Raw genomic sequence first — 24,432 nt, 5'->3', positions numbered from 1 at the left:
ACAGGTCATTGGATTTTGACACCCCCCCTCCACCCCGCACACATTCACACAGACAGACACCGCTTCTGGAGGCCCGGCAGCCAGGGCTGTACAGGTGGGGAATGCCACACTTGACTTGGGTCTTAGCTCTTACAGTTTTAGGTGGCTTGACCAATCCCTCACTGAGGGAAGGAACAGACATCCTCTCTGGAGAGGGGCTGAGGTTTAGGGAAAGCCCAACTCTTGTCATAATGTTCTGTGCCCGTCAGAAGCTCTTCTGGCAGCCCAGCTTGTCTTTGGGAAGGGGCACTCCTGATGGCTGACCTTCCAGTTTCCTCATCTGCACGGTGAAGGCCCTTTCCCCAGGCACCCCAGTCTTCCTGCGGAGGAAGCTAATGTCTGTCCCTGGGTGGGGACTGCGGCCCTTGGTGATGGAGGCCCTGCTGGTCAGCTCTTGTTACGAGCCTTGCTTCCCATTAGTCAAGCCAAGCCCAGAGAACTTTACTTGCTTTTTTAATTTGATGCTGGATCCAGGATGGGGCAGTGGAGATCAGAGCAGGGGGTTCTCTAGCCTCCTAGCCCCCATGATCCTCCGTGTCCGGCATGTCAAAATAAGGGTCAAGGGTTTGGGGAGGCTCAGCCTCTTCTCGGGGTAGGCCTCAGCCCTGGGTTTGTCGCAGAGTCTGGCCTTGAACTTGCCTTTGGCCTTGACTTTCCTGTGGGTGCTAGGAAGAGGTCCAACTCCAAAGGGCATTGGCCACAAGGCACTTCCAAAGTGGGGGCCTCCAAGGTGCCGGGGAATAGCAGCCTCGGTGTAAAGGAGGGGAGGGAGAGAGAGATGATCAGGCCTCTGTCTTGGAACAGGGTTCTGGGCAGGATAAGCCCTTCCCTGGGGCACTGTATTGTCTGGGCGATGCCCTCTGTCTGTGCCCTTCAGCCCCGATCCCACTGCTCAGCACTACCCGCCAGGGTGTGAGGCCCAGCTCGAGGCCCACCTGTCCTGGCTTCAGCATGCTGGGTGCCAGCTTGAGATCAGGGTGAGGTGGGAAGGACATCAGAACCTTGGCAGTAGGTAGAGTCATCAAGGCCTTGCCTGTGGTTGACAGAGCCTTAGAGCCCACCAGCTGGCCATGCTGCAGTCTGAGGACCCGGCCCTGGGGTCGGAGCACGCAGGGAGAAGGCAGCCAGGCCTTGGAATGGAGACTAGGGAAGTGGGGAGGGTCTGTGGGAGAAGGGGAGCCGTGAGGGGCTGGGGAGGGCCCCAGCCTGACCAGTTCCACAGGGCACGTGCAGAGGTGGGGGGACGGGAGGCGAGGGTGGACGGAGCCCCTCCCAGCTCCTCCTCCAGAGGCAGTGGGAAGAACACAGGGTTGGGGAACCAACAGACCTGGGTCTGCATCCCAGCTCTGCCCCTTCTGAGCTGTGCAACCTCGGGCAACGTCCTTAAACTTCCTGCTACCTCGGCTGGAAAATGGGGACAATAGCACCTATCTCACCAGGCGGTTGTGAGGGCTAAGGGGGCTGGTTAGGGTCGGGAAGGGCACGATGGCAGCTCCTTTCCCCAGAGAAGTGTGAGGAGGGCAAAGGCTGGCTAGGGCAGCAGCCAAGGTCTGGAGTCCGGGGACGCGCACTCGAGGACCAACCGTGGCATCTTCTGGTCTAACTGCCTGGCAGGGTGACTACTTTGGAATGATCATTTGGTTGTATATTTAAAGATATTTGGTGAGCAGTGTTCATACTTGCTATCACTGGTGGCCTTTTGGCAGGAGGGCAAGCCCAGGTGCTTGGGAAGGGCTTGCAGAGCAGGCAGAAGTGGCTTTGGGAGCACTGGGGTTTGGGGGGGACATCGGATTACCCCAGGCCTCGGGCTGTTTCAGACACAGTGACCTGTTGAAAATGTGGCCCACCCTGATTTCGGGGGGCTCCCACTTCTGGAGGGTGAGGCAGACCAGGGCGGTGGCACTTTTCGCCTTGCCTTTCTTCCCCTTTCCGGGGACCGAGGTGGTGACAGTAGAGTCGGGCTTCTCAGTGTGTCCCAGGCTCCTGGCCCCAACGTCCTTCCTAGAGGCTGACCTGTGGGTAGGGGATCCTGAGTCCTTGCCTTCCCCAGAGCCTTGCTGGGTCGGCAGATGAGGGAGTGATGAGCGGACCCCTGTCCGCCGATGACCCACTGCCATGGGCTTCTTGATGGTAGAGCCCTCCACCAGGAGCCGGATCCCCACGTACTGGGGCACCTCCACAGCAGGCTGTGGGCAGGAGAGAAAAAACAAGGCCACCTCAGACACTAGAGATGGCAGTCACACCATCTAGTGACTAGTGACTTAAGGCAGAGATGGATGGAATCAGTTTCTGGAGTGTCTGGTCAGGAGGCACCTCTGAGAAACAGGACGCTCCGTCGATTCTCCAGGGGTCTAGAGGACCTAGAGTCACAGAGCCCTAGGGATCAGGAAACAAGGGAAGCAGAGTCTCAGCCATGCGCACAAAGCACTCCATCCTACTGCTCACCATGGCGACCTCTGGCCTGTGTTAGAATGCAAGTGGCTTCGTGCCATGGGCAACCTGAGATGGGTAGATTGAGCCATGGTTTCCTGTGAGAAAATGTAATTCCCAGGGTGAATACCAAGTAGAGGGATGGGGCTGAAGAGATGGCTCAGCAGTTAAGAGCATGGGCTGCTCTTTCAGAGGACCCGGGTTCAATTCCCAGCACCCACATGGCAGCTCACAACTGTCTGTGACTCCAGTTCCAGGGGATCCACCACCCTCACACAGGCATACATGCAGGCAAAACACCAATGAACATAAAAAATTAAAAAAAAAAAAAAGAAGAAGAAGAAGAGGGAGGTAGAGTGACTGCTGTCCTCAGTAGGGCCTCTGGGGGTAGAGACGGGCTTCGGGGTGGACTCCAGCCTAAATCCTAGTAGTTTTCTGAGAAAAGGGAAAGTTACAGGCAGTTGTGAGCTGCCTGATGTGGGTGCTGGGGCCCGAACTTGTGTCCTTGACAAGAGCATCAAGTGCTCTTAACTGCTGAACCATCTCTGCATCCCCAACCTGTTCTCTTCATCACACTGTCTATGGTAGTGTGTTATAGCAACAGAAAACAGACAGATACCCAAAATAGTAACACATTCGGGGGAGAGATGTTGAGATGCCTAATGAGTACAAGCTGAGTTCAAGCTCCAGGACCCGTGGGGTAGGAGGGGAGAACTGACTCCCACAAGTTGTCCTCTGACTTCCACATGTGTGCTGTGGCATGTGACTACACATATACACAAACTCAAACACAATGAATAATGCAAGGAAAATGGAAAAAGCTGCAAAGGGGAGACCATGGCTTCTCATAGAGATCTCTGGAGGCAGCCACTCAGGCCAAGGTCGGATTTGGCACCAGAAATTAGAGAATCTGCTGCTTGTGCCTTGTGACAGTCATATGAGGTGCCAGAAATCCTGAACCTCATCAGCTTGTTAATCTATCTTCTAGTTTACAGGACATTCAGAGAACAGGCTGAGCTGAAGAACTCCAGGAGACAGACAGACAAAACAGAATGTGGGACAGTGCTGCAGGCCGGCCTGTGCCTTCCAAGGGTCAGGATGACCGGAATAAAGCAGCAGAGTTGTCCTAGATAAAGGAGGTCAGAGACAAGCCACCAGTGTAGCCACCAGATCAGCAATAAAAGACAGCCGGGGACAAAGGACATTTGAGAAAGGAGAGTGCCCAGCCATTCAGTTTTGTTTGTTCTGAGACGAGGTTTCATGTAACCCAGGCAGGTTGGCCTCAAGCTCACTATATAGCCAAGGATAACTCTGAACTCATGATCCTCCTGCCTCAGCTTCCAAAATGCTGGGATTACAGGAATGTGCTGTCATGGCCTGTTCAAATTTTGCTCTATTTTAAACTGCGAATTACTTCCTCTTTCCCATCTCCCCTCTTCTCTTCCAAGACTACATTGTTTGTGACAGAATCTCATTATAAAGCCCTGGCTGAACTGACATTTGCTATATAAACCAGGCTGCTTGTGAACTTGTGACAATCCTCCTGCCTCTGTTGCCCAAGCGCTGTGATTACAGGTATATGTGTACACCTGCTTTACTTTTTTTTAAAGCTGGAGGTGTAGCTCAGTAGTACCGCACATGCCGAGCATGCAGGCCTGGAGTCCATCCCTGACACCTAGTGATGATAGCCCTAACAAAACTGAACCCTGTTGCCAGCACATTATTCGAAGATGATCAGGAGCTGTAAGAAACACGTGGTCAGTGTTTTCCCTTCCTGGAGCAATCCTAGACCTCGCTGAATCTTAGCTGGAAGACTCTTACTTAAAAATCATTCTCAGAATTCAGAAACCCTTAAAAACATTCTTTTAAAGTTTTGTTTGTTTGCATGGTTGTTGTTTTTAAGTAGGGTCTCCCTCTGAAGCCCAGGCTAGCCTGGGATTCACTATGTCACCCTAGCGTCCCTTGAACTCAAAGTGATCAGCCTTCCAAACACCACGGGGTGGAAGGTGGGAGCCCCGTGTCCAGCTGTGACGGCTAATCTAAGTTGTCAACTAGACGGGACTGAGAAAACCTAGGATTTTTGGGAAGCACGTCCCTGGTGTGCCCACAAGGGTGCTCCTAGAGAGAATTAGACCAGGAGGGCTTTGACCTAATGGGTGACTTCATGCAGTGGTGGATTCAGAATTCTAACAAACTGGTGGGAGTCTGCAGCACTGTGGAAAACGGGCCTTGGTTAGACAGTTTATAATCTTAGCACTTGGGAGGCTTGAAGCAGGAGGAATGCCATGAGTTTCAGGCTAGCCTGAGCAACAGCATAAGTTCTAGGCTGTCCTAGGCTATACAGAGTAAGCCCCTGTCTCAAAAAAAAAAAAAAAAAAAAAACCAATAAAACAAAGTATTATTTTTGGCTGAATAATAGACAATCCTATACTTATTATAAACAAGCGAGATCAAATCTGCTTTTGGAAGAAGATGAATAACACAGTAATAATCACTATTATAACAACAATAACAGATACCACTAATTGACTTTTGATAGGCCGTGCAGCTGATGGAGCTCCCAGCAGCCTTCCTGGGCAGAGACCGTAGTAGCTAAAGCGGCCCTGTGTCCTCCGGCTAGGCACCCCAGCAAACCCCTGTGTGAAGATCAAACTACTTCATTCCTACAACACACAAAGGAGGAGCCAGGTACCATCTTACTTCACAGACAAGGGAATGAGGCTATTACCTAGAGGCTTCTATTGGAAACTGAGCAGACCCCAGAACCTCTGAAAATATTATCTGTGAGTACGAACTCATGGCATTAATGGCTCTCAGAGGACAGTGACCTCCACAGATGAGGAGACAGGCCAGAGGGACATGTCTATGTTAGGACATTCTGTGGGGGCAGGCCAAGCACACAGGTCTTGCACTGTGTCTCACAGCAGCCCCCAGGGCTTTGCTGTGGGGTTGCCTGTGGAAGGTGCTGGAACATCTCACCTGCTTATAGATGAGCTCAAAGGCTCCTGTGTCACAGGTGCGGTCCAGCCGCCGGTCAATGACCACACGCAGGGTGTCCGCTTGCACCCCTGCACAGAGGCGGGCAGTGACCGCTGTGGAAGGTGCCATGGTGGGGCTGGCGTTGATCTCAATCAACCAGGGCCGGAAGTCTTCCCCAAACACAAAGTCGGCCCCATAGAGCTCGAAGCTGGCCTTCCGGCACTGCACGGTGTCTTGGGAGGTCTGCAGGGCGTGGATCACAGCAGCCTTCATGCCAGGTACAATAACGCTAGCCCAGGCATTTGGGGCGCCCAACTCCTGCAAGTGGGCCTGAAACCTTTGGCTGGACCACATGTTGTCGGGGGGCAGCATGGGGTGCCGGTGACAGGAGGCCTCCAAGTGTTTCTGGATGGAGTTGTTACACAGGTGCACGGAGCTAGAGTGGAGCAGAGACAACATTGAGTCCTGGAGTCCAGCTTCAGGGCTGCAGGCAGGAGCCCTGCTGTCAGCCGTCCTGGTGAGCTTAACTGAGATGGGCCTCTGCTGAAGATCAACAGGACGGAAGCACAGAGGCCGCCCCACCCCTGCCCCCCACCCCCCACCCCCATTCACCTGAGACCAGGGCCATTCCTTTCTCAGAACACTCAGGTGTTGCTGACAGGCCACAGTCACCAGTTCACCCTTCGTGTGTGTGGCAGGGAAAAGACAGGGAGAGGGTGGGCCCTGGGTGGTCAAATCCCAGCTTCCCCAATGACCAGCTGTGAGGTCTCAGGCAAATCTTTTACCCTGCTTGCCTCACTCATCTTTAAAATGGCAATAGCTCACTGCTTTATGCTTGAGAAATGACTGTGGTATCACCCAGCAGAAGCACTTATCATATGTGGAGTGCTTGATGATAGACAGCTACAGTGCATTGCTGCTCCAGTCTTCAGATGTGGAGACTGAGGCTGGTCTGTTTCTTTGAAATGGTCTCATGTCACCCAGGCTAGATTAAAATTTGCCGTGTAGCTGAGGATGACGGTGAACTGATTGTCCTGCCTCTACCTTCCAAGCACTAGGATCACAGGCATCCACTACTGTACCTGGCTTGATTTTGGCTCCTGCCTTAGCCTGCCAAGTTCTAGGATTACAGTCACGAGCTACCACATTTGGCTTGTTTTGTCTCGAGAGAGGTCTTATTATATAGCCCAGGATGTCTCTAAACTCAAAATCCTTCAGACTCAGCCTCCCAAGTGCTGGGATTACAGATGGGACCACTGTGCCCCGACAGAAACTGAGGCTTAAATAGTTTTCCCGCATCTCTAGAGCAACACAACCTGGATGCTGATGAGATGGAATTTGAACCCAGGCCTCATCAAGGTTTCCTCTCATCCCAAGAGCAAACCACAAGTTGCCTTTCCCTCTCAAGTTTCTCTTAGTCTGCCATGACCCAGACCTACATCTTCTTCATGACACACATCACCTTCTAGTCTGTTAGCCGTGATTACTCAAGCTCATTGCTAGGATGTCAGCCCTTGATTAGCTGGAGTTCTTGTTTTGCTCGTTTCTGTATCCCAAGGACACCCTCTTGGCAAGCTCCTGCGGTGGAGGATGGGTGGTGGTGGTGAAGAGCCACCTCCCTGCCTGCAGAGTCCACTGTTCTGCTTGCCAACTTCCCCACTAGGCGGGGCGGTCAGGGGAGGTGGAGGGAAGGCGGCTCACTTGTCCAGGTTCTTCAGGGAGAAGGGCTGTGTGGAGAAGCGGATGTAGCTGTCTCGGTAGAACCACACCGTGAGTGGGTTCCAGTCCGTCACCAGGAACCACTGTCTCAGGTCAAACTTGGTGCCGAAGATGAGCAGGGGCCGCTCGATGTACTTCTGCACAATCCACTTGCCGTCCTTCATGAGCATGGGGTTGCAGTCCACCAGCTTCAGCATCTCCTCCAGGTGGTCCATGCACATAATACCTGAGGGGGAGCCCAGGGAGTCAGGGACCGAAAGGCTTGGAGAAGGACCGGAGGACCACAGGTATCCCATCACCCCCAATCTAATTAATTGTTTGATAAGCTTTGTTTTGCTATATACAGTTAAAATTTAACCGAAGGTTGGGGGGCTGGAGAGATGGTTGACATTAAGAGCATTTGCTGTTCTTGTAGAGGACCCCAGCACTCATATGGCAGAACTCCAGTTCCAGGAGACCAGACACCCTCTTCTGGCCTCCATAGGAAACAGGAACACACACAGGGCACATACATACAAGCAGGCAAAACACATCCACACAATATTAAATAAACATTAGAAAAAATTAAATAAGGGCAAGATGGGCAGTGGGCAAAGGCACTTGTCACCAAGGTTGATCACCTGAGTCCAGTTCTTAGGACAGACCCCTAAGTTGTCCTCTGACCATTCTTGTGCACATTTAGATACTGTGGACCACGAACATACATGCACTGCTTCCCTCCTTCAGACTAGGAAACTGAAGGTTACAGAAACCTCCCTGGTTGTCCAGGGTGAAGCTAGCTGCTGTGCCCAGATCCCATGCAGAGCTTTCCAGGTTGCACGACTAATCTATGCTTTGCTCTCATAGGCTCGTGGAGCTTGGCGAGGCTATGGGATGAAGCAGGGCCACCTCACTCTGTTACAACTAACTCTGGCTGCAAGGTCTCACGTCCAAGGACACATGTGTTTTCTTTCCTTTTTGCTTTTCTCATTTCCCTTCTTCTTTCTCTCTTTTTCTTTCTGAGTGAGGGTCTCACCGTGTAGCTCTGATTGGCCTGGATCTCGCTCTGTAGCCCAGGCTGTCCTCGAACTCACAGAGATCCACCTGCCTCTGCCTCCTGAGTGCTGGGATTAAAGGCATGTGCCGCGCTGCCCAGCTCGTTCTCCCTCTCTTTTTTTTCTTCCTTTTATTTAGTGTGTGACAGGTTATCATGTAGTCCAGGCTGGTCTCATCTTACTGTGTAGCCAAGGCTGGCCTTGAACGTTGCTTTTGTTTCCACTTTGGATGATAATCTAGTGCCCGGGGCACAGATACACTTTCCTTTTTCTGTTTTTTAAAGTTCACTTTTATCTTAAATGTATAAATGTTTTACATTTGTCTCTGTGCCACATGCGTGCCTGGGGTCTGTGGAGGACAGAAGAGGATTGGATCCCCTGGAACCAGAGATACAGTGTGGTCACTTTGTGACACCACTCACCTGTACATTGACATATAGCTCTTTTTCAATAAAGAATATCATCATTATAAAATTTCTGTCTATTTCTCGGGAGGCCTTCTATAGTCTTTAAAGGCCAGGCTGATGCTGGACCCTCATGTGTACACAGTGAAGGTAAGGCTCAGAAAAGGTCTTATGGGTAGTGAGAAGCAAAGCAGCCCCATCAGTGGGGGGACCACCGACCACACACCATGCAGGTGTGTGCTGCATTTAGCCGTCACCTGACAGACTTAGCACCATCCCCATTTCACTACGGAGAACAGGTTCAGAGAGGTGAATCAACTTGTTCAAGGTCACACAGCATATTAGTAACAGAGCTGAGATCCAAACCTGGCAGTTCTAGTGGTAGATAAAGGTACTAAAACCGGAAGAAGAGGCTGCTCCCCTACCTCGGCCTCGGGACTTGGCTCCTGGCTTCACAATCCAGATGTTTCGATCCCCCTCCATGTCAATCTGGGGTACCACGGCCTGAAGCTGCTGTAGAATGTCTTCACAGCGATGGATCTGGGCCTCTAGGTGTCTGAGTTCTGCCCCTTCACTGTGTGGAGACAGTGGGACTTGGGGAGGTTGGGGCCTGAGGCCAGATGAGAGGATAGGACAAGAGGAGACACAGCTTCCTGCCCTCCAACTGTGCTCCAGCCTGCTTTGGTCGAGTCTGCCCCTGAGACACCTAGCTACGTCTTCCTGCTTTCCATTCCCAAATCACCTCTAACCTATCTGGACTACAGCCCTCCCCAGTTCCACACTCTATTACTGACACCTTCCTCCCTAAGACCCTGAGGATGGGGCACTCACCAAGCCAGGCTCCCTGCCAGACTTACACACACACACACACACACACACACACACACACACACACACACACACACACCATTCCCTGCAGCAGCCCTCTAGGGAATTATTACTCAGACAATTTTAGGCAAATGCAAATTGAAGTTGGGAGAGTTAAGGGACCTGCCAGAGGCTACACACCAGGTGGAATGGCTGAGCCAGGGTGCAAAAGCCTGACGGCTTCACCCAAGCACTCGGGATTAAGAGGCAGGTGAATCTCAAGTTCCAGGCCAGCCTGGTCTACAGAGCGAGTTCCAGGACAGGACAGAGAGGGCTACACAGTGAAAACCCAGTCTGGAAAAACAAAACAAAAGGATTCTTAGTTTAAGAATGCTGAGCCAAACTGGGTGTGGTGGTACACTCCTGTAATCCCAGCATGGGAGAAGCAGAGGCAGGCGAGCCTCGTGAGGCCTGCCTGGTCTACAGAGGTTGAAACAAAGAAACAAAAAAACAAAAATAAAAGGAAAGAAAGCTGAGCCTGAACAACCGTTCTGTCCATGTTAAAACAGGGGAGAACTAATTCCACAAAATTGCCCTCTGACCTGCACAGCACTTGTGTATCTCATGTACACCAATCTAAAAGAAAGGAGCCGGGTGGTGGTGGCTCACACCTTTAATTCCAGAGACAGAGGCAGGCGGATCTCTGTGAATTCGAGGCCAGCCTGGTCTACAGAGCGAGATCCAGGACAGCCAGGGCTGTTACACAGAGAAACCCTGTCTCGAAAGAACAAACAAAAAACGAAGAAAAGAAAAGGTTGCCTTGGGGCTAGCTCACATGGTAAAGCTCTTGCCCAGCGTGCCTGAGGTCCTGAGTTCTAGCCCATCACTGTAAAAATGGTAAGCACTGTGGAGCCTGGTATAATAACTAGACAACTGGATTTTCATTTGCCCAGCTGCCGCGATGGGTCTGCACAGCACACTCACTAGCCAGATTGGTGAGTTTCCCCTATCCGATCCCTCGCCATTTCCTGCAGCTGTAGCCTGAGATCTATTCCTTGTGCCGGACCCCTCCTCAGCTGCCTACATCACACACTCTCTCTTGACAAGTACTGAATGCTGTCTGGACTCCCGGGGAGTCCCCCGGTATGTATGCCCCCCAGCCCTTGCCCCTTCTGGGACAACGATTCCGGTAACTTGTGTTGCTAATTTATGCTGGTCCACAGATTACCTATCCTCAGGGATGCTCAAGATGGGAGCCTGGGAGTTTGTTATTTTAATTTTTAATTTTTTTTCCTCTTGGCTGCAGTCATGGGACATGGAGGCTTCCTCCTCTCGATTCCACTCCTTCTTTGATAAATTCCTTAAATATCTCCAGACACCAGTAAATTTGGCCACGTAATGACTGCTTGAACCCCGATATTTCACAGGAATCATCTAACTTCTGCCCGCGAATGGGTAAATGAAAAGTTACCTTATCCCCACACTTTTACCTAACCTCTAAACCCTCCCTGATCCTCTCTCTCTCCTGCCCTCTTGCATTCCTGAACCTAAGGGAATCTCTGACTCTAAAGAACCTTATCTTTTTTTTTTTTTTTTGGTTTTTTGAGAGGGTTTCTCTGTGTAGCTTTGCACCTTTCCTGGAACTCACTCTGTAGCACAGGCTGGCCTCGAACTCACAGAGATCCGCCTGCCTCTGCCTCCCGAGTGCTGGGATTAAAGGCGTGTCCCACCACCGCCCAGCTAAGAACCTATCTTATCTGTTCTCCACTCTGTTCTCCAGCACTGGGTGGGCAGCTAAGCACGGACAGGTCTGGAAGCAGGCTAGGATGCATGCAAATAAGTTTATGATCAGGACCCACATGGGGCTCACAATAATCTGGATGGCTCGTTAGCCAGAGATCAGTTTACAGCCTGCCTCCTGGTGGGTCTTCCTAAAGCTGTCCTCAAGCCAGCCAACTATCCAAAAAAAAAAAAAAAAAAAAAAGTAATTCAAAACACGGAATAAAATTCATCTCTGGTCTCCCAGAGCTCCTGAAATTAGGGCTAAACTTAAGCATCTGAAGAGCAAGTTCCTAACCCCACAGGCAGAAGTTTCAGCTGTGGCATTTAAGGTGTACCGTGGGAGAGATGAGAAAGCCCATGACAAAATTGCCAAATGTTGGCACACGCTATCCGAGCGGCTGCATCAGGGCTTCCAGGTCCCTGTTTTCGAAGGCCACTCGGGCTAGTGCATGCCCTGCCGGGCCATCAATTGAGCCCTGTTCTAAGTGCCACCTAGAGAGATAACTGGTCAGCTGACTACCCCTGGGCACCCAGGGAGATGGGGACATCAAACTAAGACCTCCAGTAGACCTCCTAGGCTTGGCCATGGGCTCACAGGGAACCCAGGATGCAGCATGGGACGATTCGTTTCCTTCCTGTTGGACACTGAGCCACTTACTCAGTCCTGAGGGAGTTTTGGGGTCCTACCTCTCCTCATTTCCCTATTGTTGGGGTATGTAAGGGGGATGGCCTTACCCACCTCACCAGACTTAATTGTACTTTCAGGGTTACTTAATGGGAAAAGATTTTCAAGCTAAGGTAGGAGCTTTCATTTCATTTGCTCCCTGCTTGTGCCTCATTCCAGACCTGTCAACATTGCTTCTCAGGCACAGTGACACAGACAGGGCCCTGCTCTCTCAAGTTCCAGAGGACATCAGGATCCACTGCCTTGTCACCACCAATCCCAGAAAAATGAGGTCTCACCCCACAAGCTTTTCTCTTCCTGATTCTCTCTTCTAATTAACTACTCAGCTAATTGTTACAGGATCATCATAGAGCTGGAGTCCAAGGACCATCAGATATACCCAGGTGGTAAGGAACAGTAACAATCAAAAGGTATTTACACCCCCAGACCCAAAAGTGTCTGTGCTCTGCAAAAACCAGACTTTAACATAACCATCTATTACTGTTAAATGCTCTCAACAATTGATCACCTGTGTCTCCTGGATGCTAAACTAATAAAGGAAACAGGTGCCTTAAAATAATCTCTGATAAGGCTTATCTCAGGTAAAAATTAAAAACATGTCTCTCCTCTCCTCTCCTCTTCTCTCTCTTCTCTCTCTCTCTCTCCTCCCCCCCCCCCTCTCTCATTAACCAATATAAGCAGAGTACAATATCATACAATGTCATGTCATGGTCATCAGCCCAAGACTTTAATTTTCTCATGGCTGCTTCTTAATATGTTCAAAATTTTTCTGAGCTCCAGAGAATCCACCTGTACAGGTCAGCGAGCTCTGGAACCAGCTTGGATCCACCTGGACAGCACCCAAAAGCAGCAGACAACCCCAGGACAGCTGGCTACCTCAGAAGCTCCCTTCCCTACCCCCCACCAAGAGTCAACCGATGCCCACCAAGTCAGCTGGAAGCAGTTTTTCCGGGAGAAATGATGCCCCTATTCCTGTTCACCCGCTTTTTTTAATAATAAGCAAAAAGTCTGGAATTTTGTTGTGTCTTGTGACCGTTCTGCTCGGAAACAGCGCCGCTGTTTTTTAAAACTACCACCACCCCTGTTCTCTCCTTCCCCAACTCTGTTGCTCACACTAAAAGGTTCTGAGTTCTACATCAAGGAAAACTGTTAAATTCACTATGTTTAACCCAATCGTTCCAAATGTGACTGATCACAAAGCCCCTTTCTGTGACGTCTACTTCCTTCCCATGGGAATAGGCATCCTGTGTCACACAGTGACAAACGGCCTCTACGATGAAATCTAAATGCCTTAGACTACTGTTCTGAGTGAACACCTCAAGCCTGTGCTGATTCCACAATACAAACTGGCCTGTCACATACCATTCTGCAAGGTGGATGCTATTTTTTAAATCAATTTTGCATTTAAGAAAAAGTTGTTTAGGAAGCTCAGTGATGTTCCCAGGATAACAGAGCTTAGGAGATGGGAAGAAAAGACTGGAATTTAAGTGTACTGACAACCCAAGGCACCACCTTGGGCACATGCTATGCTAAGGTGGGAAACGTGGATTGGACTCTCTCAGGGAGCTAGTGGGAGCCTCCGAGGGTTCCCGAGCAGGAGCATCCAGGATAAAAGAAAGTGGGGGCTTGGGATGTGCTAGACGGAGAAGGTCTGACCGTAACCCCTGTGCCTGTGCCCACAGCTCTGCCCTACAGGGCACTTACTGGACTACTTGGTAGTAGCGGTGCAGGAAGAAGGACCAGCCATCAGGGCTCAAGTACAGCGGGGCATCCGGGTCCTTGTCGATGTCCTTGTGGGCCATGCTGCTAAGGTGCTCCTCGCACGCACTCAGAGCCTCGTCCACAAACTCTGGGGACACCATCACTGCCTTTTTCTCCTGTTTCTTGGGCAGTGGGTTTTCTGTGGGGATGGAAGGGACCTGTAAATAGCCCATGTCGAAGCAGGTAATGTTACATATGCCATCGTCCTTTGCTGACCTGAAACCTATCACTTACCTGAGGCCTCACCCTAAGACACCTGAGGCCCAGAGAGAACTTGATCCCCAGCCACCCTGAGACATGCCACTCACTCACCTGAAACTGCTCTAAATTCACCCTAGCATTTTGTCCCTGGGCACCTCTTACTCAACTAAGGCTCCAGCCTAAACATCCCAAAGGTCTCTTAGAACATGCCTACCCCCGCATCTACCAGCAGCTCTCTTTCCCTGGGCCCCTTGACACAACTTGGCCCTACAGTATACCTGGAAGCCTTGCCTAGGTGAACCCAGATACACATGAAGCCAGATCTGACTTAGCTTCCTATACATCCCATGGGATACCTGAAGCATCCCTTCTCTCAGAATCCTGATGGACATCAACAGCCCTTAAGCTGAAAAGTCCTAATGTACTCGTGCAAATGGAAGCATTCATATGGAAGTGATATGCCAACCTCTGCCCGAGAGGACCTGATGCACACTCATGACCCAGCTCAGCCCTTTGCCTATTTAAAACTCTGACATACAATCAAGCCCTCAACTGCCCCCCTGCAACTTTGACCCATAATTGAGCTCAGCACACAGAAGTTTAAGTGCAGGGTCTCTGGCTACACAGGGTCTCCTGCGGCCCAGATCCTGGCACACAACAGTCTTTTGGGTACCTGATCCACCTAGGTCAAGGTACCAAGTGACAGCAATTGAAGTTGTGTATGTAGGGGTTCCTCTGGAAGGGCCAGGGAATTTTCTTCTTCCAGGAAAGCTGCCCACCCCTTCCCAGAGTCCCTTGGCCACGGAGCCCCAGTATTGCAGAGGGGGAAGGGAAAGCATATGTTGGACCAGCATGCACAGGGTTTCTATGTCTCCTCCCTTCCCAGATGTTCCTTATGTGCAGTCACGGGGTTTCTTGGGAACATCTGTACATAGCTGTGTTCCTCTGCGTCTTCTCAGAGAACTTGAAGTGGTTTATCACAGGCAGGGATGGGCCATCTGGTCTCAGCCTGCCTCTCTAAAGTGGTCAATCAAGCCTACTCAAGGGCTGGACAATTAACAAATTGACAGGTAGACAGGTGGGGGGTAGATGCAGGGTAGAGTGCAGGATGACAGCTGGGAGGCAGAGGACAGACAGGTGGATGGGAAGACAGAAAGATGGACTGTGCAAGGGCAGGAAGGAAGGGAATAGATAGATGGATATAAAATGGGAAGGATGGTAGTGGTAGTGACCGCAGTGATCAGCAGGAGGTGGGGGGGGGGTGATGGAGAGAATGAACGGATGGTGGCTGGGAAGACAGGTGGATGGCTGGGTGAACGGGAGTGAACTATCTTCACAGGCGGGAAGATGGACAGGTTGGTGGTAAAGGCTGCAGTCTGGCCATATGACTTAAACACGTGGATGAACAAATGAGTGGACGACTGGGCACATGGCAGCGGGAGTGGACATGACCGCGGCACTCACCTAAGACCTCTTCCTCTCTTGCCTGGATGGAGGTGGAGTATGGCTTCGCTTCCGACTTCACCACCAGCTTGAGAACGTTGCGGGCAGCTGTCAGCCAGAAGTCCTCTGCTCCCAGGCAGGGATACCCTGCTCAGCCCCCAGGCTCCAGGCCTCTCCTGGTTCTGGAACCTCACCATGGCTTGCCCCATTTTGGATCCAGAACCTCATTTGCCTGTCTCCCTTTGGCACCTGGCTTCGACCCCAGCTACAGAATGTCATACCCACGGTATAACCAGACTTGGCACAGACTGTCTCCTGAGAGCGCTCTGTGCCTGTTTCAACTCTTTCTTTCTTTCTCTTTTTTGAGACAGGGTCTTGCAGTTTCAAGCTGACTGCCCTGGAACTCGCTATGTATACAAGGGTGGTCTCAAATGTGTGGCAATCCTGCCTCGGCTTCCCCAGTGTGGGGATTTTAGGTGTGGCCCCCCACCCTGCCCTCCTTGTCCATTTTGATACTTACTCTAACCTAAATCACAGTGTGGCCTAAATTCTATCTCAGGTTTAGAACATAATTTAAAAGCTGCCATCTGCTCTGGACCCAAATTCTGAACCCAGAACCTACTTTGCCTTAGAGACCCACAGCCTTTTATGGAACCTGGTCCAGCCTGCAACTTATCTGCACATGGAACCAACCCACCAACCTCTAGAACCTGCTCTAGAGTAAAAGCCTGGCTCCTTAGGCTTCTCTGTGCCAGGGTTGTCCAAGCCATGAGGCTCAGGGATGGAAGAGTCATTAGTGGGCAGAAAGGACCAGGGTTACAGAGAAAGTCTACTGAGCAGGTGAGGGCAAGAGGGGAGGGCCTGTTGTTTTCCACTGTGGGACGGACAGCACGAGGGGGCCAGGCCTGGGATTGGAGTCCCCTTACCTATGAAGGCTTTCTTGTCATCCTCTGCTCCCAGGCGATAGCATCGGGGGAAGAAGGAGTCAGCATCAGCCTCGTCAAACCAAGGCAGATTCCGGAGGTTGAGACACAGGCCCACCTATGGAGACAGCTGCTGAAGGGGCTGGGTAGGACCCAGAGAGTGTCGAGGGGCTCCTCCACATGCAGCGTACGTTCAGACACTCAGGAAGACTCTGCCTGGAACTTCCAACCCACTTGCAAGGCCTAACTTGACATCCATCTCCAGGCTTGCCCATCTGAGAAGGCCCCACCCTTTCCCACCCATAAAAGCCTATGCCACCCAGGAAGCCTTCAGGGTTCACACCACAGTGTGAATGATGACACAGTACAGTGATTCTCAACCCTCCTAACGCTGCAACCCTTTAATACAGTTCCTCATGCTGTGGTGACCCCGCAACCATAAAGCTATTTTGTTGCTACTTCATAACTGTAATTTTGCTACTGTTATGAATCAAAATATAAGTATCTAATATGCAGGATGTCGGATATGTGGCCCCAGAGGGCTCACAGTCCACAGGTTGAGAACCACAGGCATAACAGATGCTGATAAACCCTTTATCCTTTACACAATCTTAGACAACAGACATGTCGGTATTCTCATCTAAAGATTCTTCCTCTAAAGATGAGGGAGTGGAGCCTTGGAGAGGTGGAGGCATTTGCTAAGAAACCCAGGATCAGACATGCTCTCTGCTCAGGCCAGGGCCCCTTTTGTTCACAATCATCGACTGGGTGTTTTTCTGTTTTCAGACTTTACGGGAACTCAGCCCACAATCGTCATTATCAACATAGGTCAGGTACAGTTTGGAGACCAGATGTGAACCCAAGAACATCATATCTCGTGTTCTCTGCAGAATCTCCTCTGACTGGCAAGTATAGCAGAAAGCAGGGCCGCCAGCCCAAAAGGTGGGGTTGGATTCCCTGGGATGCCTACCTTTGTAGTAAAGGAGCCTGCATGGGCATAATGGTTTATCATCTGATCCTTGGAGAGGAAGCGACAATCCAGCACATCTCGCCGAGTGGTCCAGATGAGGTAGGGGGTCTCATTCCGAACCATGCGGGACTAGAGAAAAGGAGAGGAGTGATGGGGACGGGGAGGCCAGTCGGGACAGCTTCCCCCTGCCCTGCTGCATGGAGAGGAGAGCGGGTGTTCAAGGCATCGTCTGGACACCCCCATCTCTGAATAAAGGCATGAGAAGACATTTGCTCCAGAGGGTATGTATGCTGGGTGAGCAGACAGCAGGCCAGATTTCCAGCCTCTACTTGGACCTCCTGTCCCAAGGCAGTAAGCTGTACACCATGATGCCACACCTTGCTCTGTGACCATCAGTGATTGTCCCAGGGGAACGACAGGGACTCCAATCAACGAGCACAAAGCACCGACGGAGGCTCTCTATGGGCCCAACCTTTCCATTCTCCTGACAACTCTGGGACACAGGGTGGTTATTAGCTAGAAACACTGTAGCAGGCTCTACTCTATTTTTAGAGACAGGCTCTGGCTATACAGCCCAGGAAGCCTCAAACTCACTAGGTAGCCTAGGCTACCTTCTAACTCATGGTCTTCCTGTTCAGCCTCCCAAATGCTGGGTTACAGATGTGCCACCACCCTGCCCAGCTTGAAACTGCCCCCTCTGTGTATTGGGAAAGGTTGCTTCAGGTCAGGCATGGTGGCACAGACCCAGAACTGAAAAGGCAGAGGCAGGCAGATCTCTGAGTTCGAGGCCAGCCTGGTCTACAGGGTGAGTTCTAGGACAGCCAGGGCTACATAGAGAGACCCTGTCTTGGAGGGGGAAAAGAGTAAGAAAGAACGAGCAAAGGCTTCATGCTGACAATGTCATGCTGTTCTTCTGGTGAGCTGCAGTCTCTGTGGCCTTGTGTGTGTGTGTGTGTGGATCTGTCACTCTGTCTCATCTGTGGAATGCACTAAGCCCACCCTTAACTCCACCTTAGAGGGCTTGAGTGAGGACAAATGAACTGATACAGCAGACACATAGAACAAGGTTCAAAACGGGTGTGCTGGTGCTTGCCTGGCTGCTGCTGGTTTGGTTTGGTTTTTTGCTTTTCCGAGACAGGGTTTCTGTGTGTAGCTCTGGCTGTCTGGGAACTCTGTAGACCAGGCTGGCCTTGAACTCATGGAGATCCACTTGCCTCTGCCTCCCCAGCGCTGGGATTAAAGGAGTGCACTACCACTGTCTGGAATAGTGCTTGCCTACAACTCTAGCACTCAGGAGGCTGAGGAAGGAGAACTTGAGTTCAAGGTCAGCCAGACCTCAGCTTTATAGTGGAACTCTGTTTTCTTCTTCTCCTTCTCCTTCTCCTTCTTCTTTTCTTTCTTCTCTATGTAGCCCTGGTTTGTCACTCTGTAGACCAGGCTGGCCTTGAACTCACAGAGATCCACCTGCTCTAACTCCCGAGTGCTGGGATTAAAGGCAGTTTCATAGAGTTCACTTAGTCTGGGTGGGGCCAAGCTCTGAACTTGTGCCCTTTCCTCATCACACATGCCCTTCATACCAGCACACCAGCCTCTCGAGTTTTGGTGTGCATATTTCTGTGTATAGGAATGTGTTTGTGGGGTGTGTGTGTGTGTGTGTGTGTGTGTGTGTGTAAGTCAGAGTACAATCTTGGGTCCCACCAGGAGCCACCCATCTTGTTTTTTGTTTTTTGTTTTTTAAGAATGTATTTATTTGTGTCTGTGTACCAAATTCATGCAGCACCCAGGGAGGCCAGGAGAAGGTGTCAGATTTCTTGGAACTTGAGTTACAGACTGTTGTGAGCTGTCATGTGGGTGCTGGGAATCAAATCTATGTAACACCAGCCAGTACTCTTAACCACTGAGCCATTTTCCAGTCCTCCATCTTGTTTTTGCCAAAGAGTCTCTCAGTGGACTGGAGCTTGTACGGTACACTATGCTAGCTAGCCAGCAAGCCCTGGGGACCCCACCAGTCTCTGCCTCCCCAGCACAGAGATTACCAGCTTTCCACCACCACCATACCTGGCATTTATTTATTTATTTATTTATTTATTTATTTATTTATTTATTTATTTATTTAGAGATAGGGTTTCTCTGTGTAGTCCTGACTGTCCCTCTGTAGACCAGGCTGGCCTCGAACTCACAGAGATCTGCCTGCCACTGCCTCTTGAGTGCTGGGATTCAAGGCGTGCGCCACCACACTGTTCAGCTGACACACCTGGGTTCTGGGGCTTGAACTCAGGTCCTCACTTGATTGAAGGACACATCACCTTTGCTTGTCTCTTGACTTTTAAAGCCATTTCTTACAGCCTTCATTTACCAAGGGCAAAGGAAGGAGATGAGCAAAGTAGTCTTTAAGCGGTAGGGAGAGCCATCAAAACCACCATGAGTAGAGGATGTGGTCACCCTAGTAGCCCTATAGAGTCCCTCACCACTCTACAGACTTAGTCTGCTGTGGGATGTTCTGTATGTCCTGTAGGAGCCCGTTCTTGGGTTCCTCGTGGCTTTATCCAGCAGGTCCGCATAGAGAATGATTAGGACCACGGGCCTGAGTGCAGGTGTCTGAGATGGTCTGCACTTGGCTGTGCTGGGGGATGGTCTGTATGTCAAGTTGCTCTGATTGGTCAATAAATAAAACCTGATTGGCCATGGCTGGGCAGGAAGTATAGGCGGGACTAACAGGAGAAATAAAAGAACAGGAAGGCGGGAGTCACTGCCAGCTGCCACCCTGACAAGCAGCATGAAAAGATACCGGTAAGCCACGAGCCACGTGGCAGGGTATAGATTTGTGGAAATGGATTAATTTAAGCTATAAGAACAGTTAGCAAGAAGCCTGCCACGGCCATACAGTTTGTAACCAATATAAGTCTCTGTGTTTACTTGGTTGGGTCTGAGCGGCTGTGGGACTGGCGGGTGACAGAGATTTGTCCTGACTGTGGGCCAGGCAGGAAAACTCTAGCTACACTAGTCAATCTTTAGAGAAGCAATCTGATTTTCCAGACTGGAAGCTGGGGTTCAGAGAAGGAAGGACATCCAATTGGATGGTCTTTCTCTGAACAGATGCCTCCTGCCAGCCCCCCGTTATATATTGACCCCCAGAGTCCTCACCATCAAAGCGTGTACCCCATCCAGGTCATCAAGTTCCAGAAACCCATCGAAGTCCAACAGCTGTGGCTCCCGAAACTCCTCGTTTTCCTCTTCATCCTCTGTGGATGTGAAGGATGACTCCATGGGACTGTGTCTATGCCCCCCAGCCCTTTAAGGTCTCAACCCTGGACCAGTGCGGAGCAACGGAAAAGGTCTCAGGAAGGAGACAGCTTGTGCACAAGGAGAGACCTACTCACCATCCTCTGTAGCATCACTATCACCCATCACCAAACTGTCTAGATCCTTCGGGGGTGGTGGCAGGGTGGTGCCTTGGGGAGGGACCATCTTTTTTTCTACCCATCCCCTCTGGCGCAATAGACACCGGATCACTGGGTAGCGGCCATGAATCATGAAGATCTTCTTCTGCTGTAAGGTGAGAGGCAGGGACTTCCTTCAGCATCAGACATATAGGAGGCAATGATGAACCAGACAGGATCTCTGCCTTCAGGGAATTTTAATATCCCAGTAGGAGGCAGCTTATAAACAAGAAGAAAAATAAACATGAATAGCTAACAGTTACTGAATTCCTATTATGTGGTAAGCTCTTACATGCACCACTAAGAACAATTTGCATTTTAATTACATATTAAAGGCACACAGAGGCTAAACAGTTTCTCCAGAAGTACATGGTAGTTAAGTGACTGAGCAAAGACTTCTTCCTTTTTGTTTGGTGCTGGGGATTAAGCCCAGGGCCTTGTACATGCTAAGTACCCATTCTAACACTGATGTTCCCAGTCTCAAACTGGGCAAACTGGGCAGGAGCCATCACTCAGGGTGGAGTGACATGTGCAAAGGTCTGGAGGGAACTGAGGCCAGGGAGAGAAGTCTGACAAACGAGAGCTCGCTCCCAAGAATAACGGAGTGTGACTGGACTGTGGAGGGCCCCATGGACCTTAACATTCAGCTTCGTATTTTATAAGGAGAGGAATGAGTCAAGAGGGTCAGGAAGGAAGTAAAGGAGATTCCATAAGTTTGCATGCCAATGCATGGACAATCAGTGGGGGTGGGGGAAGGCACAGAGGCAGATCCTTAGGACATGGTCTGAACAACAGTGATGGGAGGAGGGTGGTAATGCGGAAACTGGGAGGGAGGTGCTAGCTTGAGACTCATTTTGGAGGTGTGGATGAGTTTGCTGATGGATGGATGGAACCGGAAGAATGGATTTCTGGCTTCTAAAACAAGTGATGGGGAAAACTGGATACCGGGGAGGACGACGGGTTTAAACGATGGAACAGGGGTAAGGTTTGGGATGCAAGTGCTCATGAGGTGCTGGTGAGCTCTTTGGGTGGAGACATCCAACAGAGGGCTGGATCTCCAGGGTGGGGGCTGGAGGCAGGAAAAGGGGATGCAGGACACGGTATGATCCTGGACCCCCAAGCTCAAGAGAAGAGGTGCGTGGAGAGGGACCCAAGGAATCACAAACATCCGGGGAATCTTCAAGAGGCCAGGGAGTAAGCAAGGGAAACTAGGAGTGTGAGCCAGCCATTCAGCCCAGGGTGGAATGTGGGACCTGTTTGTGAGACACAGTGCCCCAGCAGGAGGAAGGCAGTTAGGGGCTGCAGGACATGGCTCCTTACTGGGTATCACGGCCCTAGATGAGAGTGGTTTCTAATGGGAATCGGGGCTGAGAGAGCTGAAGACCGTATCCCTAGGTAGAGACAATTCAGCCGAGACTCGGGGCCTAAAGAGGGGCTGAGGACGGAGGTGAGGGACACTTACAGATGCGCGAGCGTGTGTGCGTGTATTAAGTCTTTCTTTGACATTTATGGATTTATTTTTTAAGGATATGAGAAACCAGTAAGTGTAGCCACCGCCCCCCCATCCCCTCCGACCTTGACGGCTCTCTCTACGTGGATTTTGGCGTTTCTGAGTCGGCCCATGGAGTGAGGTCCCTTGGAGAATCCTCGCCAAAGGACAAGGGAATCTGCAGAGAGATGCGGAGCAGGAACACAGAAAGCTAAGGGTTTGGCCCTGGGACTTCTCTGACTCCGGGCCCGCGCTCCCTTGCCCCTACCCTGTATCCGGTGCTCTCCAGACTCCCCATTCCTTCCACCCTCGCAACCTCTCCCTGCAGTCGGCAGGATGTCAGGGCTGGCTGGCTGCCCGTGCTGCGCCTCACCATCAGGCGGGGGCGGGACATCAGGCAGGGGCTCATCCAGGGTCGTGGGGAGCAGGGAGCAGACGGGGTAGGGATTTGCAGTGCCCTGGGCACCCGGCACGAACTCGTGGGCGCTGCTTAGGTGGCGCACAGGCAATGGGCTGCAATCCCCACGGCTGCCGCCGCAGTGCGCCACCTCGGGCCTGGCGGAGGCGGGCCCGGGCCATTGTAGCCTCCTTGGCGGGCGGAACTCCGGGAAGAGCCACCGGGAAGGGGTACTGGTGCAGAGCTCGGGTGGCTGCGGCCTCCCGTGCCAGCTGCACTCCGAGCCGTCTTCCTGGTTGTAACAGGCGGCTGCAGGCCCAAGCTGCCCCGCGTTCAGGAAAAGAGCCGCGCTGAGGGCCTGCATGCGCCTTTCGCCAGGATCACTCCCGGCACCCGTGTGCGGCTCCGCCCAGGCGCCCTCTGGGGCTCCGCCCTCTGTTTCCTGTCTCCTAGGAGACCGTTGCCCAGGCACAATCAGACTCAAGGGCTGGAAATCCGCCATTGCCAAGTGGAATTAGGACTTTTCATGGTGGTTTTGGCTCTGGGCCTCACTTGCCACACGCCCTTGCTGAGCCAGGCACTGAGGATGGAAGAACCGAACACTGGGGCGACCTTTAGAGTTCCTTATTTTTTGTGCCTTAGCCCACACACTAAGGCTCTGGGATAAGGGCTGTCAAGTGGTCCCTGACCTCATGGAGCTTACAGTGTTTTGCCAAAAGTTAGCAAAAGAAACAAAAACGTGTTGCAGGGAAAAAGCAGTGAGCTGAAACTGGGGAGGCTTCCTGATGGTAAGGCAGTTAGGGGTGTGCTCTCAGGTGACAGGCTGAACTAATGGTGTACACACAAAGGAGTCAGGAACCACCAAGGAAAGAGATGAAATCACCTTCTAGCAGTGGAAGTCTCAGCAACTGCCCTCGAGAGGAGGCTGAGAACATTTCTATGGGGGGGGGATAAAGGCAGCTGGTGAGACTGGGTCATCCAGTGGGGCCTGGGTGGAGATCTTTAGGCTACGTGTGGGGTGACAATGTGAGGTTCAGAGCACACGCTGCCTCTTCCACTAACATGAAAAAGTAAAATCATTTTTTATCAACTGAAGAAATGGAAAGACACAGAGTACTTCATATTCTGGCCAAATCTGTAAGTGAACAAGGCATTATCTTCAGAACTCTTGAGAGAAAATAAGTCAGACTCCAAAACAGTACATAACTTGTCTCAAAATCACACAGCATAGCCAATCCTAGTACAAAGTTCTGGCTCCAACATCTTTTTTTGAGACAGGGTCTCAGGTACTCCAGGCTGACTTTCAACACCTGGACGGCCACCACACCGGTGCCGGATGGAATTCAAGACGTCAAGCGTGCTGGACAAAGCAGTCTAGCAACTGTGCTACCTGCCCGGACACTTGGGCTTCCTGTTGGGGTTAGAAGCACCAAATGGAATCATAGAGGCCAACTCTAGCAGTGTCTACTCAACTCAGCTGCCAGTCACCAGGAGGTCTGCCTTTGTAAGGAGGATCCCCAGCTACCTGTCCAGCCAAACCCAAGCAGAGATTTCCCCGACCCTGCAAATGGCTGGGAACTGGACTTCCAAGAAGAGAGGGAGGATTGACTACTTGGAAGCAATCTGGTCTGTTCTCAGCCTGCAAATCTGGTTGTAGGGACTTTGGACCTTGGGAGATAACTACAATACAGCAAAGTTTTAACTGGCTCACCGGAAAAAGGATGTTCTTTGAGGGTGGAGTGACCAGCTGCCATTTCCTCCTGATCAGTAAGCTTCACCAAGACCTTTACCAGTCTCTGCAAAGCTAGGACAGTGCCATGAACCACAGAGGGCCCAACTAATTCAATAAAGCAGGAGGTCACAGAGGTAGTGTCATAAAGGGATGGTAGCTAGTCAAGCTGCCCCCACCCCTCCTTTAACACTTACCAG

General features: G+C 51.3%; 1 protein-coding gene across 33 annotated transcripts; it reads right to left on the bottom strand.

Annotated features, from left to right (window-relative positions):
• Window positions 1-476: 476 nt before the first annotated feature.
• Window positions 477-24,369, bottom strand: Ttll3 (tubulin tyrosine ligase like 3). Of its 33 annotated transcripts, none has more exons than XR_013050075.1 (15): window positions 24,215-24,367; window positions 22,193-22,284; window positions 20,558-20,726; window positions 20,322-20,419; window positions 17,178-17,306; window positions 16,211-16,325; window positions 15,306-15,410; window positions 13,584-13,779; window positions 9,031-9,179; window positions 7,150-7,393; window positions 5,449-5,884; window positions 1,955-2,225; window positions 1,367-1,443; window positions 975-1,201; window positions 477-787 (listed from the first exon to the last, which is right to left on the bottom strand). XR_013050075.1 is itself a non-coding variant. In XM_076567588.1 (15 exons), exons 1-15 carry the CDS (start codon window positions 23,003-23,005, stop codon window positions 530-532), a joined length of 3,099 nt encoding a protein of 1,032 aa, XP_076423703.1. In that variant the 5' UTR covers window positions 23,006-23,090; the 3' UTR covers window positions 477-529. The 33 variants fall into 33 exon arrangements, 23 of the variants coding, with proteins under 23 accessions (XP_076423703.1, XP_076423704.1, XP_076423709.1 ...); XR_013050069.1 differs by lacking the exon at window positions 24,215-24,367 and adding an exon at window positions 22,375-23,088 and having other exon boundaries at window positions 20,558-20,723; XR_013050068.1 differs by lacking the exon at window positions 24,215-24,367 and adding an exon at window positions 22,375-23,086.
• Between the last annotated feature and the right edge of the window lie 63 nt (window positions 24,370-24,432).

Source organism: Peromyscus maniculatus, chromosome 3 (genome assembly GCF_049852395.1).
Source record: "Peromyscus maniculatus bairdii isolate BWxNUB_F1_BW_parent chromosome 3, HU_Pman_BW_mat_3.1, whole genome shotgun sequence".
NCBI lineage: Eukaryota > Metazoa > Chordata > Mammalia > Rodentia > Cricetidae > Peromyscus > Peromyscus maniculatus.
Note: the sequence above shows the minus strand (reverse complement) of the source record. Positions and strands in the feature narration are given on the sequence as shown.

Excerpts from the sequence above, each read along its gene's own strand:
- Ttll3 (XM_076567584.1), bottom strand. The coding sequence starts at position 23,005 with ATGGCGGATTTCCAGCCCTTGAGTCTGATTGTGCCTGGGCAACGGTCT. Across the intron at positions 20,420-20,557 it reads TAGTGATGCTACAGAGGATG|AGGATGAAGAGGAAAACGAG; the intron begins GTGAGTAGGTCT and ends TCACATCCACAG. Across the intron at positions 2,226-5,448 it reads TTGAGCTCATCTATAAGCAG|CCTGCTGTGGAGGTGCCCCA; the intron begins GTGAGATGTTCC and ends TCCTGCCCACAG.